At 49.6% G+C, this 18,417-nt stretch overlaps 1 protein-coding gene across 1 annotated transcript in view; it reads left to right on the plus strand.

Annotated features, from left to right (window-relative positions):
* GPD2 (glycerol-3-phosphate dehydrogenase 2) overlaps nt 1–11,403 on the plus strand; it is a 120,161-nt gene extending 108,758 nt beyond the window's left edge. Inside the window, exon 17 of the mRNA XM_049804616.1 lies at nt 11,351–11,403. Coding sequence (XP_049660573.1) covers nt 11,351–11,383 — 33 coding nt within the window. The 3' untranslated portion in view covers nt 11,384–11,403. The remainder of the gene's footprint in view (nt 1–11,350) is intronic.
* Nucleotides 11,404–18,417: the final 7,014 nt, after the last annotated feature.

Here is an 18,417-nt window from a genome sequence, read left to right on the forward strand (position 1 = left end):
GCAGGCTTTAAAGGGTTCAAAATTCCCCAAGTGGAAGATGATTACCTGCCTTCCTGAGGGGGAGCCTGCCCGCCTCGGCATCCCCACTTTTCGCTCCATGGTAGCCTTCAGAAGCGGCTGTGCCAGGAGAGCAGCTTTATTACGGCAAACAAAAGTTGGGAGCCTTCTACTACCTCTTATTGCAAGGCTGCAAGTAATAGTCTATGGCATTAGCCAGAATTTATTTTGTAATAAAACAAAATGGGTGTAAAATCAAATATTTAACTGTCAACTTTCAAAGCAAATGAGTAGCTAAAACTCAGTTTAATAATTGATCCATCAATGTGCAGATCAAAAGCTAAGGCCAAAATTAAACAATTATTTCTCTGAAATTATATTTTATTAAAAATTTCCTGAAAGAAAAACAATTCAGCCATTCTTCTGGACAGTAATTTATACAGTTTAGTGATCTTGCTGTCAATAATATACAAATAGCACTAATATATTACTATAATGCTTCATTTTCATTAAGACATCTGCCAAGTTCTCAAAAACCTTTTCCATTTGGGACTTGACTTATAATTGCATAATCCCTTGGGGGAGTTTCAATATTATTTTAATCAATTTTAACCACAATACACAATATGGATGATTACATTGCAATGTCATTTCCAAAGTTACTTTCCCCCATTACTCATTTGCAAGGGGAGAGAACACTGGAAATGTTTGTGAAAGATATTCTGCTAGCGAAACAAATGACAGAAAGGCAGAATGAATTTCTCCACCTTTCAGAAGAACAACAAGGCGAATAAATATGAATTTACATGAACTGAGGGTCTGCAGCGAGCATTGCCGGCGTCCCCGGCTCTCACAAACGACCGTGGCGGCTGCTCTTCGCCGACCCGTCCTCCCCCTGCCCCTTCCCACCCGGCCAGGAGCACAGGTTATACCTGAAAGAACCCGCGCTGATAAAATGCAGCGAATTCCTGTTCTTCCTCTCTTCTGGACCCGCACGTCGCTGCAGCCCAGAAAGGCAGTATCGCTGGGGTGTTGTTTTCTGGGTTGATCTACAAAGTTTTTGCCACTGCAATCTTCATCTCCAGTGACACGATCTGAAAACCACATTTATTGGTGTCTGTTACCTCCTCCTGCCCCCAGCCCCGTGTTTTCCTAGGTCCTCCGGATACCGAACTTGCAAATGACCCACTCCTCCTTTCTGCCCTGATCGAAGGTCACAGAGAAGGGACGGGGTCTCTCTCGCCTCTAGCAACGGATCCACCAATAAGCGGACCAACAGCTAAGGCCAAAATTAAATAGTCGCTTTTCTGAAATTGCATTTGATTGAAAGTTTCCTGAAAGCAGGGCAATTCAGCCACCGTTGTGCCACCAGTACAATTCGCAGCTGGGGAGACGTGCCCCTTAGGGCGAGGAGTGGGTCTGGAGAGGACCAGGGCTCCACGAGGGTCGGGGTGGGCGAGGGGTCCACGAGCCGCGGGGAGGTCAGAGGACGGAGGCGAAGGCGCGCCGAGGGAAACGTGTCGACAGCGTTTAACTCTGGGGTGGAAAAGGAGGACAGGCGGTGGAGAGGGAGGGTGCTCCAGGTGTGCTGCTCCTGCACATATTTAACATGCCAGCTCCTGCACAGCCCAAACCCGCCTTCAGACATGACCTTGGCAATATTACAGTGGTAATATTTTCACAAGCATGACCTCCTCTGAATCTGGGTCTCCAATATATTCTGAGCAAACATGCTTTCCTCCCTGTCAGGCACACTGTAGATATCTTCTTTCTCCACCTGTTTTTTCCTGAATGAGCCTATTCCTTGGATATATGTCGGTCTTTCAGCTGAGGCATGTTACACACACACACGGGACGGATGGGGACCTGACAGCTGTGTTTTAATTGTTGCCACTAAGGTGGATGTAGTTTCTTTATAAATGTTGGCGTTAATCTCAGCGTAGATGTAATTTAATGTAGCACAGAGTAAGTAACTCCTCGTTACGAGGCTTTTTGCGTTTCCTCCTGTTCTTTGACGGCAGAGAGGCTGGTGACGCCATCGCAGGGAGGGAGGTCCCTCTTGCACAAAAGGATGAATTCAGTGTCTTCTCTACGTAAACAAAAAACCCAACACCCTCTGAGCTGGTTTATTTATGCACTGAATTACTTCTGTAATGCTTTGCAATAAATAAAGAGTTTGCTGGAAAAGCACAGGCAGAAACACGCTCTCTTCCCCTGGCCCAGCAGAGAGCTGGTGGTTTGGCTCTTCTGTGTACCCCAGAGAGCTGCTCTATCCATTGTTGACACAATTGTCACTAATAGGGAAAAATATGAAATTTGAACAGGTCTTTAATGTGATCACTTTAATGTGATCTTCTCTCCCCTCCCCCTCCCCCCCCCCCGTAATTACCCAAGAGCTCTTTGTTTTCACTAAATAATTCCCTGCCGTATTTAAAAAATACCAGAAGTGTTGTCTGTGGTATCAAATAAAAACTCAAAGACTCACGCAGTATAAATTCATCCACCGCAACTGTCTGCCAAAAACCTCAAAAACTCTAAAAAGAAACATAACGGCAAAGTTATTAATGGACACCAATGCAATCCACCACTTTGAAAGAACACTGGCTGGGTCATTAAGAGAAATCACTTTTAAAAATACAGACTGTTTGTAAAAGCTGCATAGCAGTCTGTAACCAGTAAAAAGTACGCTTTTGTGCTCCTTATTTTAAAATAATATTAGAGAGTGCTCTGCAGCCCAAGGGTGTTTCCTAGGTGAAAAGGAGATAGTCTGTATGAGTCAACATTGAATTCAGATGCTGTCTGTCACCGTACAAGAAATACGTAAGAACACTTTTCCCATTTTCTATAAATCGACAAAAGACTCAGAGCAGTCTGAAAATTTGTTTAAGCCAAAGCTATGGCGTGTCACATCAAGAGGTTCTGCCACAGCTTGGCTGGACAGGCTGCTGAAATGTATTAAAATGAGACCAAAAAGCAAGAATGAAGAATTGGTTCCTCCCGAGAGAAGGAGAGGGATCAGTTTTGTCTTCAGAACAGGTGGAAAAATGGGATTGAGAAGTTAAAGCAGTCCTAAACATACTCGTTTGAGGTTTTGCTGAGCGCTGTTGGTTTCAGTAGCCTTTGGATGGGGTTTGAACTCGTTTTAGGACTTCTCGCCTTTGCCAGTACGGGGCAGGTCTCACCTTCTCCATCCTTTCTCCTCGGTGACTGACAGCGGGTTGGTCTTTTCAGTGTGTTAGCTGATTTAATGCCTCTTTTGTCCTGACATAAGCCCCAAATGCTGTATATCTCATTAAAACTAAACTCTTTTTAGTTGTTTTTAGGAAGTGGAATTCTTCTTTAAGTATGAATTTCCCCAAATGCGATGAGTACATTCTTACTGAAAACAAAAACCCAAAATGAAGAGCGGTGAAATGTCTCTGCAACGGCACAGGTGGGCTGGTTCCATGAAATATTTTTTTTTCACAAAAGAGTTTCACTGATAAAATATTTCAGTTGGTTATGGCTTTTAAAAAAAGGAGGAGTTATGTCGAGAAATGGAATATTTCAGCCACAGCAAAGTGCTCTGGAGCTGCCCCATCCCTTGGGCACAGGCTCTGCAGCATGGCACATGTTCCTGGTTCCTGAAGGTAGAGCAGGGCCACAAATACACTGAAGAAAATTCCCTTTTTACGCACGCTTAGCAAGGTTTTGAGGCCAGCTCCCCTCTGAAGTGAAGCTTGTTAGGTGGGGATGTGCATCTCAGGGTGCCCGTCCAAACTCCCACGCTCAGGCTCCCAGAGGTGCTCGGCCTTCTCCGGATCAAAGTGTTAACAGCGCGAAAGGAGAAGTCTGAACTACTTAATAAAGATGGAAAAAGGCTGCTGTGGCCAGGCGTAACCACAGAGAAAAATCATTAAAAAGTCATTTCCACCAAATGGATGTTTTAAAAAAACATTTCTAAGCCCTACCTATAGCACTTTGCATAATTCCTCCCTGTTTATGAAAATGAAATCCCCGAGAAGTCTGTGTTCAAGCCCATATGGTGGCTGATGTGATATTTGGCATAATCGCTGAGGAAAATATGGCACTGCTAATTTGCCTATCGGCCCCTGGGACGGGTCCCCTGGCAGCGCCGCTCCACGCCGTGCGAGGCGAGCTCCACCTTGCCGCCGTGTGTAAGGGCAAGAGCAGCACCAGCCCCGGGCCGTGCCTGGGGAATTAATGACCCGGGGGAATTAACGGCCCCCGGCTGCACCTCCGGCCATCGGCTCCTGCAGCCAGCGATGTCCCGGGCGTCCGCCCTTATGGAGATGTCGCTAAAAGGGTTAAAGAAGTTTTGACTGTTTTATGACATGAACGCTGTCAGCGGAATGCATTTTGAATCCCTGTTTAAAAGACATGTAATTGCCTCAGATTCTTTATATTATCATAACTCTTCAAAATTGATTGGTTTTAGGTTTATGGAAAAATATGCAAATGCACAGAGAACGACACACATTCCTCATTGTGGGTATAAAAGTAGTTCACAGAGAATCCATCTGATTGAGTTTGATTACTGAACAAAATCTAATTATTTTAGATACACGTCCAGGCTTTTCTGGAGAGGCATGCTGAAGAGAAGAAATATTTGGTATACGTGAGTGCTGTTTGCCCGCTCAGATTTGTTTATTCACATATATTTTGACAGTCCAGAATTTTAAATAATTGATACCAATGTTCCCTCTTCAGGGTAAAAGAAACCAATGCAATTGCAAAAGGACCGGTGCTGATGTGCTCCTGTGTGCGTTTCCGCAGCGCACGTGTACCTTTGAAGGCACGCTAGTAGTGCCTTTGGAGTTAAATCATCTTTCGAACTCCTTTTTAGCAGCTTTTGTGCATGGCTTTGTACATGCACATGCATATTTTTGTACATCCCCATGCAAATTGCCATGCCAAGGCATTTCCACCAGGTTCCCGATAGCTGGGAGAAGCGGATGGGGATGCTGGGCTGGGCACAGGTACCATGGCCCAGGGCATCCCTCCGTCATCCTGCGCCCCAGCACCCGCGAGTGCTCAGCAGTGTACTGCACCTTATTACTGATTTATCATACACGCTTAAACATTAATTCTGGAGAGGTAAGGAAATGATTGAGCCAACGTTTTGGCCCCTCCTGGGCCTTTGTCAAGGAGTATTTATAAGTCTTTTAAAACAGCTTTGAATAATTTCTAAATCCCTCCCTCTCATAAACAATTATCATCCTTTCCCAATTATCTAGTCAATTATAATCTACAAAGTCTCCTGCATTAAATTAAACCGTATGTTCTTCACAGTCACTTCTAGTAGGAATACAGCAGTCTGCCTGGCCCTCCCCAATACACAAACTTTTTCTCCCCAAAATCCCTCCTGAAAAACCTTCTCTCCTGCAGCGGCTGCAAGGACCAGCATTTACACACCAGGACCCTCACCCCGGAGGGTCACAGTCCACCTGAGCTACACACAATCCAATTTCTGAGGCCGCCAGCCATCTTTTTCTTCCTTCTTTCAATGGTATTGGTTGAATTGGGCACTGAATTTGGACGTTTTTGCCACTTAATGAGACAGCGGGCTGTCGGGCTCAGGGAGCGTGGAGATGCCATTGTAGCTCTCAGTCTCTGATGAGACTTCAACAATTACAATTACTGAAGCATCAATGTTGTTCCATCAAAACCCCCTGTCTGTATATGTGGGCCTTACTGAAGTCGCAGCTGAGCAAGGACAGGCTCTTTCCTAGCCACACCGACACAAACATTGGAGTGCAGTACGTTTCTTGGTCACTACCGTTTCTATTTTCTTGGTAAGGGTAAAGAATTATCATCAACCCGAATCATTTCCCCTTAGCCCTTAAGAGGTTTTTCCCATGTAGTTAAGTGCCTCTTTCGGGTGCTGTCAGGAAAGCAGGGCTGCCCACCCTTTAAGGAAATTGGTGTGTAATAATTAGGTGTAGAGCCCCTCAAATACACCCTGTTATCAAATACAAAAGAATTACTTATGCATTCTGCTATGAGACCCATCATTAATTAGGAGTTTTACATATTAATTGCAACACAGAAAAAAACCCCAGTTTTTGTCTCTCTGTGAAACACTGAGTGATGCTGAGGTGTGCAGCTTGTGCTGCTCTGGGAAAAAAAGGATGGAAAATTTCTAGACTTTAAGCTCAGTTGCAAGAAAATGGACTGAGGTGAGGAAATACCCGGGCTGACTGCCCCACAAGCCTGTAAATCCTCCAGCAGCCCTGCTGAGCTACGCCTGCGGATCCCTGACGCTCTCCGGGGCCACCCCTCGAGCCCTTCGCAAGGCTCCGTTTCCCGACGTCTCGGCCCCGGCCCCATCCCGGCAGATGGGAGATGGGTGCCGTGGGAAGAGGCACATCTTCTTCACGTCCCGTGAAGCGGGACCGCACCACACCAGTGCCGCCAGCAGAAGAGGATGGTGCCTCTGAAGGCTTGTCTTAGACACAGCCGATGCTACGTTTTCACGGACAAGTGAGTGACGGCTCCTCTCCTGGGCGTGCGTGTTCTCCGGCACTGCATTAGCCCTCGGGTTCTCTCTCCAAGCAGGGTTTGCTCCTTGGCAGCAGGAACACGGCACCCATGGTTAGGGCGAGCAGCGGTCACCAACTCTAACAGCCTTTCCTGGCCAAACCGTGCTGCTCTGCGCTAGGCTCACCGGGGATGCCCTGTTTTGCTGGGAGCTGGTCAAAGCTCACACCGTAGAACACCCCTGTTCACCCACTCAGCGGCCGCGTGGACCTCTCCGGAGCAGTGGCCGGCAGCAGGTCGGAGGGGGCGTACACGGCTCAAATATTCTGCAGAGACAGAGGGGGTCCTCCCTGCTGGAACGGGCACACAGCTGGCACCCAGGAAGCCAAAGACTGCTTTTAATTTCATTTTCTTCCAAAGGCGATTGCTGGGAAGACAGAACAAAACACCTGGTATGTCAATAAGGATTTGCACTGTATCATCTATGCTAAAAAACTAACTCAATCTTCTCCACTTCAGTACAAGTTAGAATTTATATGCAACTCCCCACTTCAGGTGGGCAATCCGAAGAAATTAACCTCAGGAGAAAATTGCTTTTTTCTGGCTTAACACATAGCTTATTATCATGTCAGGCAGGAGAGACAGTGGGGAAAATGCAAAATCACAGACATGATACAATGGTGCATCCATATATTCACAGCTAAGGAACCACTTATTAGGAGAAATGTTTAAATTCAGAAGAGCAGGGGTCATTCTTTATGGCAACAGACAGAGACTGACAGAGTCAGTCCTAGGGGCTAATAAACTGAACCACGCTACAAAACTTCACCTCAAAATAGCAAGTCTAGTAGAGAAGATGTACTTACGCAGCCGATAGTAAGTTGTGGACACAGGGCTGTTTTCTGCAAATATCCCAAAGCACTTTACAAACTGGGCAAAGATTTATGTCTGGGGGAAAATAAGAATCAGAGCACAAGTGCAATTCACCCGGCTGCACTAGTTGCATTTATTCAATCAATCAGGATATCTATCAAGATAAGCTTGATCTCGTTGCTAACTGGGAGAATGCTAACTAGGAGTCAGGCTTGGGAAGGCTGCGGTGTGGGGGTCAGGCAGGACCAGGGGCCACTGGGCCAGCAGGGAGGATTTGTGATCCCAAGGTGGAAGGGGACGTGCTTTGTCTCCTGCAGCAGCAGGGGTTTTATCAAACACCCAGCGCCCTGGCAGGGTCCAGGTCAGGGCACAGTCCCTGACACCACGTTTCTGAGAGCAGCGGGGTACCAGCCATCCCCAGGCCCAGGCGGCTTTAGGAGCTGTTGCAGGATCTGACCAGGGAATTTGGAGCGGGGGAGCTGGCGAGCGGGGGAGCTGGCAAGCGGACCAGCCGAAGGAGCAAAACCATTGCAAGGGCACGAGCCTGCGCCGGCTGCAGCTCCCCGCGCCGAGCGCGCTGCGCTTCGAGGCAGCCGTCGCAGCGGGGTGAGCTGTGCTTGCTTCTGGGTGGAACTGAGCCGTGTACCAACTACCCGTCACGTGGCTGAATTTTGCTGACTTTGACTTTCCCTGTTTTCTTTGGCTGTTTTGCTTTCCTTCCCTCTTTCTTTCCCCCCCTCCTGCTCAGCTGCAGCATTCAGAAGTCACAGGTCTGGCAGGACTGTGCTAGAAGCTGTGTGGATGGGAAGCAGAAGAGGATTTCTCCCCGAATGTCAGCACTCCAACAGAAACAGTTTTTATCGTGCGTGTTTGGGAAAGGCACAGGAAAGTTGGTATAAACCCATGCAATGCCGTTGGGTGGTATGGGGAGAGTCTCCTCCCGGTCTAATGCCGCATGCAGCGTTTGTGATAGGAGAGGATTATTAGCTCTGCCCCGAAACATCGCGTTGCAAGCGGGGTTCCTCTCGTTTCCCTTGCAAGAAAAACGTGTGCCATAATTCAGCTGCATGATAATTGCCGATAAACACAAACCCTTGCTAAAGCGGTGCTCTCAGCGGGGGGGGGGGGGGGTGTATGTCAGCCTGGGCTCCTGGCCCTGTCCCTCGACGCGGTGGCCACTGCGGTCAGCTCCCTCCTCGCCCACCGTCCCCCAGCCCCCGCGGGGGCTGCCTGCAGACAGCCAGGGAGCGGGGACGGATCCTGGCTCTCTCACGGGCCATTGCAAAGGCAAGGACCGCCGGGCAGGAGGGATGCTGCGGTGCTGCCAGCAGCGGTGGGACAAGCCAAGCTTTGGTACCCGCCAGCACCGCGCTGCCATGCGGATGTGGATGGAAAGGTCCTTGTCTGAACCCAAACCCTGCCGGGCTCCTGCAGTCCGGACTGGGCAGTGATGCTGCCGCCGGTCAGTGTTTACCCTCCTGCTCCTCCCCACCACTCCTGCCACCCATGCCACCGGCGTGGGACGTGACCGTCAGGGGGGAAAGCGGGTTTTGCCCCTTCCCTGGGCAGCTGAGACAGAGCTTGAGGTTCTGGTGCCCACAGCCTGCCCCTGTCAGGGTTCTGCAGCTAGAGAGGCACTCAGGGCGGGATGCTCGAGCCAGAGGTGACTTTCCTGCTATGCAAGGGATGCCTGAAATTTTTCTTCAGGCTGCAGAATAATAAAAAAGTGGATGGGAAAGCTTGTTTATCCCCAACCCTACTTTCAGGCTGGGCACTGGCTGCACAGCCCGGACCCCCTGCGATCCCTGCCGGGCACAGCCGCAGGTACACGACTGTTTCTTCCCGGAGGCGGCTCCGCAGCCAAGCGAACAGCTCACCAGAGGGAAGTTGTCACATTCACTGATTCATCAACTCTTCCTCCGGCGGCAGCGGTACCTGTGCCATCTGTGTTGAGCACTTACAGGGAAACCTCTCTGCAACTGCCATACAAATCAGGGGCACCGCCAAGGTCACGCTGAAGGGAATTTCGGGACACGGGGAAGATGTTCGGCGGCGCGGCGGTAAGCAATAACAGCATCCCTGCACGAGTTCTCCCGCATCCCCGGCTGCTCCGCCCCAGCCTCGAGCAGCCCGGGCCCCGCTGGGAAATGTGTATTATGCCTGGGTTAATTTACTGATTAATCTCTAGTCAGTGGTTTGTGCTTTCCCCAGATGGCCAATTAAAATTTACAACTGGCAGAGCAGTGCCCTGTTGGCAGGCTGCTGCGGGGCCGCGGCTGGAGGCAGCGACAGAAGGCACGGGCCCACTTCTGCCTTTTTTCCCTCTGCTGGCTTTAATCAGAGGGCAGAGCAGCCTCTGCCCCGCCGCCGGCACAGCCCCGGCACAGCCCCGGCACAGCCCGGGGCACGGCCGGGCTCCCGGCGGTGGGGATGGAGAGCCTCTTCTTCCTCCTCCTCCTCCTCCTCCTCACCTGCAGACCCCGCTGCTGCCCGCCACCCCTCGCTTCCCCACAAACGTATAAACCATTTACAGTTGTTTGCGTAAATCAAAGTGCTGCCTGTGAAGGAGTCGTAAGTGATGCTGTGATACGTATAAAAGACAACAGACTTTCAGAGCAGAAGAAAAACCCACAGAAATTTTGTCTTTTGGCACTCAATACAAACCGTATTGGTGCATCTACCCAAATAAAGCACCGCACAAAGGAGAAGCAGGCTTTTGTGCGATTCTTTGTTCTAAAGTTACGTGTTCGCTTATACGTGGGAGTTGCCTAGGCTGGAAAACTCCAAAGCAAATTATTAATCAAGACCAATTGATTTCCTGAAGAGGCCAAACATTGCAATGATGATGTGCAGTATCATGACAATTTGCTATTTTCAATAACTGTCCTCATAACTCAGGACAACACTCTGAGAAATACATAGTGAAAATATATTGGAAGAAATGCTGCTTTCACAAGCGCTCCCAGAAGATATTACACTTCTCTATTTTAGAGCAAATTTTCCCTGCTGCCGCTTTTTTTTTTTTTTTTAAGAAGACTTCATGAATATTGATGGTAAACATAATAACAGCAATACTCAGGAGTATAGTCAACTCTTGCTGTACAATTCACATAATTCCCCTTAAATTAATGGGAGTTACATGTGTGCCCTGGATAAAGACTGCACCCCCATGGATGCGAAGCTGAGCCGTCGGCTCCGGTTGCACAAACACAGCGATGCGCCCTGCCTTCCCAGGCGGGAGAGCTGCGGGGTCAGGCCCTCGCAGTTGTTTTGGTTTCCTTTATTTTTAAGGCTGAATTCAGTTGCGCGTGTTCCCGCACCGTGTAATCATTGCGTTTCGTAACATAAGCACCGGAGTTAAACCCACTGTCCATTAAATTTATAACTTCCCAAGCGACCATCCTCTTCTCTCTCCTCTTTTGCAAAGCTAAGCAGCAGGATCCTGTGCAAGCGATGGCAGCTGATGGATGGAGCCCCCCAAAAGGACGGGGCACGGGGTGCCGCCACCGCCCGGCTCCTGGCCCAGCTCCCCGGGGATGCATCCCTCGCCCCGCTGACATTCCCATGCCGCAGACCCGGCAGCACCTGGGGAAGGAGACGGGAGTACTCATGCCCATTCATTTTCCCTGCTCTCACCCCAGCGTGAGCTGGTCTCCAGCTGCTCCCCGCTCACGGGGACGGCACAGGGGTCGCGGGGGCTGGCCCCCGCCGTGGCTCCGGGGGACCCCCGGTACACAGGGAGGGGTTACAGTCCCGAGGTATCGACCGGTGTCTCTCCGCTGACCCCCCGTGCTTTGCCCTGAATGGCTGATTTCGGTGTCTAACGAAATGAACCCCCCCAGAGCTGGGCAGCTCCTGAGAGCTGGCGGGAGCTATGGCACCCAATGGAGAACCGATGGTGAGTAGCCTTGTCAGAAACACATCTCTTCTTTCTTCCTTAAAGTGTCTTTTGACTTTTTATGAATCTTAATTTTATTTTCTTAATGTCTTAACTTCACAGACTCGCTGGATTCCGGTTGGTTACGTCACCTAGTGCTATTGCTGTTCTCACATAGGCTGAGGGCATGAGCAGTGTGACTGACGTGAGCACACATGAGAGCTTCAGACTCAAAGCTCTCTCCAAAATGAGCAAAGTGACAATATTGTCCTATGACTTGTGATCACTGGAGCGGCGCTGGAAAGTGACATAAAAGGGGTAGGAATGTGGTTCCTTTAAATGTTTGGGGTAGAGTTTCAGAAGATGTTTTATACCGTACTCCCTTTTCCAAAGCTCTCCAAAGAATAAAGCTGAGACTATAAAACATGGACGTCTGAGCACGTAAGAGGTAACGAATGCTTAGGCTCTGCAGTACCTCTGCTTTTTCCTTCTTAAAATGCATCGTATCCTACAAAGGGGACAGACCCCAATGCTGGGAAGTTTCTGTCTGAAAGGTGGATCCGCAGGACAGGAACCTCTGCGGGACATGGGGGTCAGGAGGAGGCTGATGGGACCCACGCAGTCACGGTGTGGGATTTGCCACCTTTCAGTCATACAAGGCACCCTGCAAAGACATAAAAGCATATTCTACTACATTTTAGGGAGTGTCCCTAAATAAATAGTCCTTTGTTGAGTTCTCACCCCCGAAGGACTCGTGCCACCAGCTGAGAGACCCAGTCCTGTACTCCCGAGTACGCGTGGCATGAAGGGCAGCAGAGCGGAGGGGTTCGCCGTTACCCCCCCGTGCCCGGCTTTTTAGGGTGCCGTCGCTGCACGGCCATGTGCTGTCCCGGGATTTTGGAAGCCCAGCCGTGCCGTCTGCCCCCTCCCCACAGCACGCTGGTGCTGGTGGCACCGGCACATCGCGAGAGCCCCGCGCTTCCCCAAGCCCCCCCCCCCCGCCACTGCCGCAACCAGCGGCGTGCCCTCAATTAGCCTGTGTAATTGTGGTGCGTGGGGTGAGGAAGCAACCTTCTCCCTGCGAGCCCTGGAGGACCTGCCGCCTGATGAGGATGCCCGGAGCAGGGCGGTCAGCCCGAGGCGGGGGTCCAGCCGCCGCCGCGCGGGGCTGCTGGGTGGCAGAAGGCAAAGCCCTGGGCTGGCCGAGTCCTCCGGGCAAAAGCGGGGTCACCTCTTCAACGCCCTCCCTCTTGGCTGCAGCCTGGATGGGTGTGAGCATAAAATTTGAAAAAGGTCGAGCAAACGAAAACGTTTTGCCCCAGCACGCAGCCACCAGTCGCATCGTCAGTAGTGACAACTTTAGACCTACCTGTACTAAAGAGAGTGAGTTTGGAAAACTAGAGGCAGGTCTCCACTACAACAGCACCCGGGATGTGCAGCAAAGACTCGTCCCTGGCTCTGACCCGCAGCTCTGAAGCGTTCGCCCAGCCCTCAGCACTGGCTTGCTGCTGGTATGGGGGGGCTTTCCTGCACCCCGGCTTCTGCTGGCCACAAGCACACAGACCTGGGGGGCCAGCTTACTCTCTCACCCACCGTAAGACTCCCATTGACTTTGATGGCTCTTTGACAGCAGCAGTTTCGAAAGGTAGATGCACCACAGCGGTCAAGTGCAGAGTGGTTCAAGGATGGCTGAACGCCGAGAGATGGAGTAAAGCAATAAAAAGAAGGCCGAAATTCAAAAAATGTCTTTGTCTCGCAGAGCATCCCTGGTGGTCTCCCATGGGATGTGGTGGAAGCAGCATCACTTGAATAGCTGGAACTCTGCTGAACAAGGCACTCGATAAACCTCTGGAGAGAACAAACCTGCCTCGGTAAGGGTAGCAGATTAGTGGACTTACTATTTTTAGTCTAATTTCTGGTGGTGGGAGTTTCTTGCTTTGGCTCAGAAAGGCAGCAAGGCTCCCTACAACCCCAGCACGTGCTCACCTGGCGGCTCCCCGCTCTTGGGAGAGGCACAGCTTTTGCCCACTGTCCTGTGCGAGTGCAGGATTTGTGGGAAATGAAAGTACCAGGGCTGAGCACAGGTCTCCTGACAGGGCGTGAAAATATTTGCATCTCAGAGAGCCTTTCTCAGAAGCGGAAAAAAATTCTGCATGACAAACCCTGGTTACGCTAGAGGAGCAAACCAGGCTTCACCACCTTGCAGGCTGCTGCTTCACCCACATCCAGCCCCAATTTGTCTCTAGAGCTGGGCTCTGTCTGAGTCCCGTCCGGTTTGGGAATAGCAGGTTTTTATATTTTTGCTCTTTTTTTATGATTAAAAAAGATCAGCATTTTGGAAAAATCCAACACATGTTAATACCGTGACCTGCACAGTTACTGTCAATAGAGATGGGCTGGTGATCTTTAAAAGGAGATTTTCTCAGGGTGAAGGACAAACATGACATTAGAGTCATCAAACTCCCTATCTGACAAGGACATATAAATTGTAAATGGTCGGGGGCACTAAGATCAGCTTGTCTTTCTTCCAGACACTTTTCCATCAGAGTAGCGATCTGCCGGCTATGATCTGCATCTTGTGCCACGTGCCGACAGCGGGGCCGGGCACCATTAATGGCAAAGATGCTGCGGCTTCCCGATGCCCACCGGTGTCTGCGCCCACGGGGTGCTGAGGGGGCAGGCCGGGCTGGGGTGGGGGGGCAGGGGGGGTGAGGACCATGGCTGCGAAAGGTCGGAAAGCTGGTGGCCTGATCCTGTGACTACTTACACGTGTTAAGCACCGGTCCCCAGATAAGCCCCCGTCTTGGTTTGGACAGCCGGCGGGTGAACGTGGGGATGAGCCTGCGGGTGAAAAATGGGGTACAGGGAGTGTTCCCCCAGGGCAGGAGCCGGGTGGCCATGGGGAGGTTGGGGGTCCCAGGCGGCCCCAGCATCACCCCACTCTGCCTGCCCGGGAGCACCCCTGGTTCTCGGCACAGGGCATCATCAGGCACGGAGGGGAAGGATGGCATTTTTGGTTCCTGCCGCGCTCGGACGGGAGGAACTGAAGCGATGACACCAGAAGATGGACAGAAAAATCACAAAATTCAAGGAAAGCCAGCAGAGAACCTGGAACCATTCAGGCCAGTGAAGCTCTGCCCTGACCCTTGTCCCCTTCGGGGAGGTGGCTAAGTGTGAAAGCCAAGGCAAGTGTGAAAAAAAAACCACCAAGACTAAGTGTAAAAGCACCCAGCAAGCACGGGGGAGAGGGGGCATCAGGAAATTAGGCAAAATCCTGTTCCTACTGCACTGCTGTAAAGCTGTGGGACCCTCATTGGATTTATCTCACCTAAGCATGAGCATGACTGAGATGAATTTAGTCCTTGAACTGTAATTAAAAATGAGAATGAAATTAGTGCGCTCGCAGAGCCTACGTGTTTATGCAGATGAAGAATACTTTCCTTCTGCTCCACTGAGGAGCTGCTGTCCGGTGGGTAGAATATCTTCTGCACACAGAGATTTAGTAAAACCTTTGTTCTTTACAGGAAACCTTTGCACATATCATTTTCAGGGAACAATGATGTTCCGAAGTGTTGCTTATAAGAGTTTTGATGATCAGCTCTCATTTTATGTATGCTCTCTCAGCATCTTGACCCCGAGTCCTTGGCTCTGTGAAGGCAACCGAACGAGCCAGGTGATGTTTGTGCGCTGCAGAAGAGCTGGGGGGTGGGTGATACACGCAAAGAATCAAACCCCGGTTTTGCCCTTGCACGTAATTAATGTGCTCAGCAAGCCCAGCCATTTCCCTGGTATTTTGGGAAGCATAAGCTAATGAAGCCAACTTTCCAATATTAGAGGCTTTGAAATAAAATCTGCATCTTCTTTCTATGCCTCAGTTTCCCCGTCTGTAACATGAGTGTATTTAGCAATGTTTGCAGCTCATCTGTTTTTAGAATTAGATAGCTGGAAAATTCTGGATTTTGGTAGGATGCCTGATCAGCCAGCTTTGCTAGGCACGCTTAACAGCCCCAGTACCTACTGGGGCTCTAGCTGGGTTTGATTTATGTATGCAGTATCAAATAGTCCTTGCCTGGAAAAAAAAGGGAATCAGCTAAGTAGCAAACAAAGAGGAGTCAGGGAGATCAGAAGTTTTATTATCCCATTTGTACCCAGGGTAAACTGAGGCACCAAGTCCTGTGGAGGGGGGCCGAGCTGAAACACAGAATCAGAACAAAAATTGCCCATCCAGGGATAAATAAGCAAGGACGGGAGCTCCGGGCTGGGCTCGTGTAGGGCTGAGCCCCGTGGTACGCCTGGCAGGCAGCATCCCGGTCCCGAAGCCGTGTCCGTGTCCTGGCCACGTCCCCATCCCGGGGGCGACCGCAGAGTCCGGGGGGGCTGTGCCCAGTCAGGGCAATGCCCGGGGGGGGGCAGACCCGGGACGGAGCTGCTGTCAAACCAGCCACGCGGCGTGCAATTCTTCTTCCATTTTTGCTGGCAACTGGAAGACAACCATAGCCACCACAATACCGGAACGCTGCTGTGGCCTCCCGCGCCCCCCCCAGCTCCTGTCGTACCTGCTGGGGTGTAGCACCCCAGGGCACCGGAGCCGCTCACCAGGACACCCCAAAAGAGGCGGCAGGACCAGCCACATGGGTCCCCCCAAGGCAGCCAGGGCGATGCGATGGGGCGCGCATCCGCCCGGCAGGGTGGGACCCCCCCGCCGGGGCAGCAGCACCCCACGGGTGCGGGGTCCCTTTTCGTAGAACGATGAGAAAAACCGTATCCCGGCAGTGAAAACCGAGCTAGGTGCTGGTGAGGGATTAATCGGGGCTTCCAGCACTCGCAGCAGTGAACCAAATGTCTTTATCTGCCATGTAAATGCAATAAAAGGATATACGCCTAAGATTACAGAATTTATAGCCTCAGAAGGAACAAAACCATATAAAGCGCCACTTCCATATAAAAATGTTGCTGCCGTCTTCAACATATGTAATTCTCCCCACAAAGAAGTATATGTATCCTATATAAGTCTTGCAAACCTCTCATATATATATATATTTTATATGTGTGTATATATATATATGTATTTTCTAATGAATGACATCGAAGGACATTATGGTCTACATTTTACCAGATCTGGCACCTTATCAATGCTATTCACATTTAATTAGTAGACATTTCTTCTCCGTGAGCATATTTACTTGAATTCCTTGTTCCTACGGCAACCCAGCTAGCACCACCGCTACCAGAACAGTCTAGACTAACCTAAAAAAGGAATGGAGATTAACGAGCAAGCTCAATATTAAGATTATATTGCAAAGACTGAGCTTGGCGAGAGCAGCATTACAAAGCAGGCTCAGATAAGACTTCTATTTCAAGGAGCCTATTTATAGCATTGCAGATTTGTATTTATTCAAGGGTACCTATAGTATACAGGCTGGGAGAGACGACTCATTTAGCACTAAGTTCTCAGTAATTGGCTATCAACTCAGGTAAAGGGATTTTATTATTTTTTTTAATAATTAGAATCCATTTTCATTTTAAAATACCCACTGAGGGAATAGCTAAACAATACCCATTTCTATTTACAGATGCTTTCCTGCTGATGCAGTTGTAGTTTTAAGGCACACAAAAATATCTAAATTACCTAATGGCATTGCAGCTGCTCAGAACAGAAAATATTCTTTAAAACAAGACGCACACATTGCCACTTTTATTTACATTCTCATTTAAGATTTCCTTAGTGAGTGTGAACACTGAAGGCAGATATTAGAAGGCTGATTTGAGATAAATATCCAAAAATTCTTCTCCTTTAAGTTTATAAATGTCCCCTTTTTTAGATTGATAAAGGAAAATGCAAAATAAATTAAATAAAGAGGAAAGGGCCATTTATAAGTTACAGAGAGAAGCATCTCATTTAAACATTTTTTAATGCTTAGGGGATTCTCATCCTTTTCTGGGAAAAAGTCCAGTCTAAATACTCTCACGCCTTTTATTTTCAACCTGGTTTGCACAGTTTAACTCTGGAGCAGACAGCTCTGTTAAGACATATCTACAAAATGTTAAATAAAATCAGTAGCACCACACTGAAAACTCCGAAGCGTTAATTTTTACGGATCTCCAAAATGTATTACAGACTTTGGAGGTTAAACCGTACACATATTTTGACAGGGGAACGTTTAAGGCATCCTTGGGGCAAGACCTCCCCGATCAGCGTCATAAGGACGAAGCTGTGGGGAAGCCTCCCAGGGACCTGGCTAGTGGAAGGGGGCGAGACTCTCTCCGCCGACCTTTCAGCACCACTTTATTAGCTCTGGGCTGCGAGCAACAAGTCTAACGCGAGGTGTCTGCCTGGCAGCTTGCTTTGTTTTCAGTCTCGGTCAGAAAGTGTTTGGGTGCCGATCATCTGTTTCGGAGACATCCCAGCAGGACCTTTCTTGGGCTTGAATTTCCCCTTCATCTCCCTTCCCCGAGAGGTCCCCTCCTTGCGCCAGAGCACCGCGCTGAAGTTGGTCCCTTTGCGACGATGCCGTACAGGCACCCACGCAGCGGCGAAGCCGGTGAACTGCCCCCTGCGGTAAGCGGCCTTGGGGAGGTGGTTGCCTGTATTTGTCCTCTTAATGCCACGAGTTTAGAGCCCCCGAATTATTACTTTTACCAAAATAACTCTCAGGTGCAATCAACCAATGTAAACACCTTCAGGAGTCTTTTCACTGCCTCTGGCTTGCAAAGTGAGGGGAGAGAAGAGATTGTATTTTTGATGCATTATTGCCGACTTCCCACGCTTTAGTTTCCCCGCAAATATTAGCCATCACCTGAATTAATTAATCTCAGCAACCAAACAGTGGGGCACCTTCTGCCGCAGTCCGTGCCCTGAACCCCGCAATCCGGGATGTGCTCCTGGGCTTGTACGGAGTGCCTTTTAATACCAAGGAACACAACAACTTAAATGCCATTCCCTGGTTTTATGAAAAAGCAATATAGGAGAGTAAATAGGGCAAATACCAACAAGGAAGGACACGTGAGTCGAATCGAACAATAAATTCAAATAATATCACTAAATCGAAGAGCAGAGGCAGTGTCTGAAAGCTCCTTTCTCTCCGTGACTTTTCTGGAGAGCCGAGCAGCTGAGCACATGTAAGAATAACCTATTCTCCTTTCCCATTAACAACAACAATCAAGGCTGGATTAAACCTCTTCAAATAATT

Source organism: Accipiter gentilis, chromosome 1 (assembly GCF_929443795.1).
Source record: "Accipiter gentilis chromosome 1, bAccGen1.1, whole genome shotgun sequence".
In the NCBI taxonomy this organism is placed as follows: Eukaryota; Metazoa; Chordata; class Aves; order Accipitriformes; family Accipitridae; genus Astur; species Astur gentilis.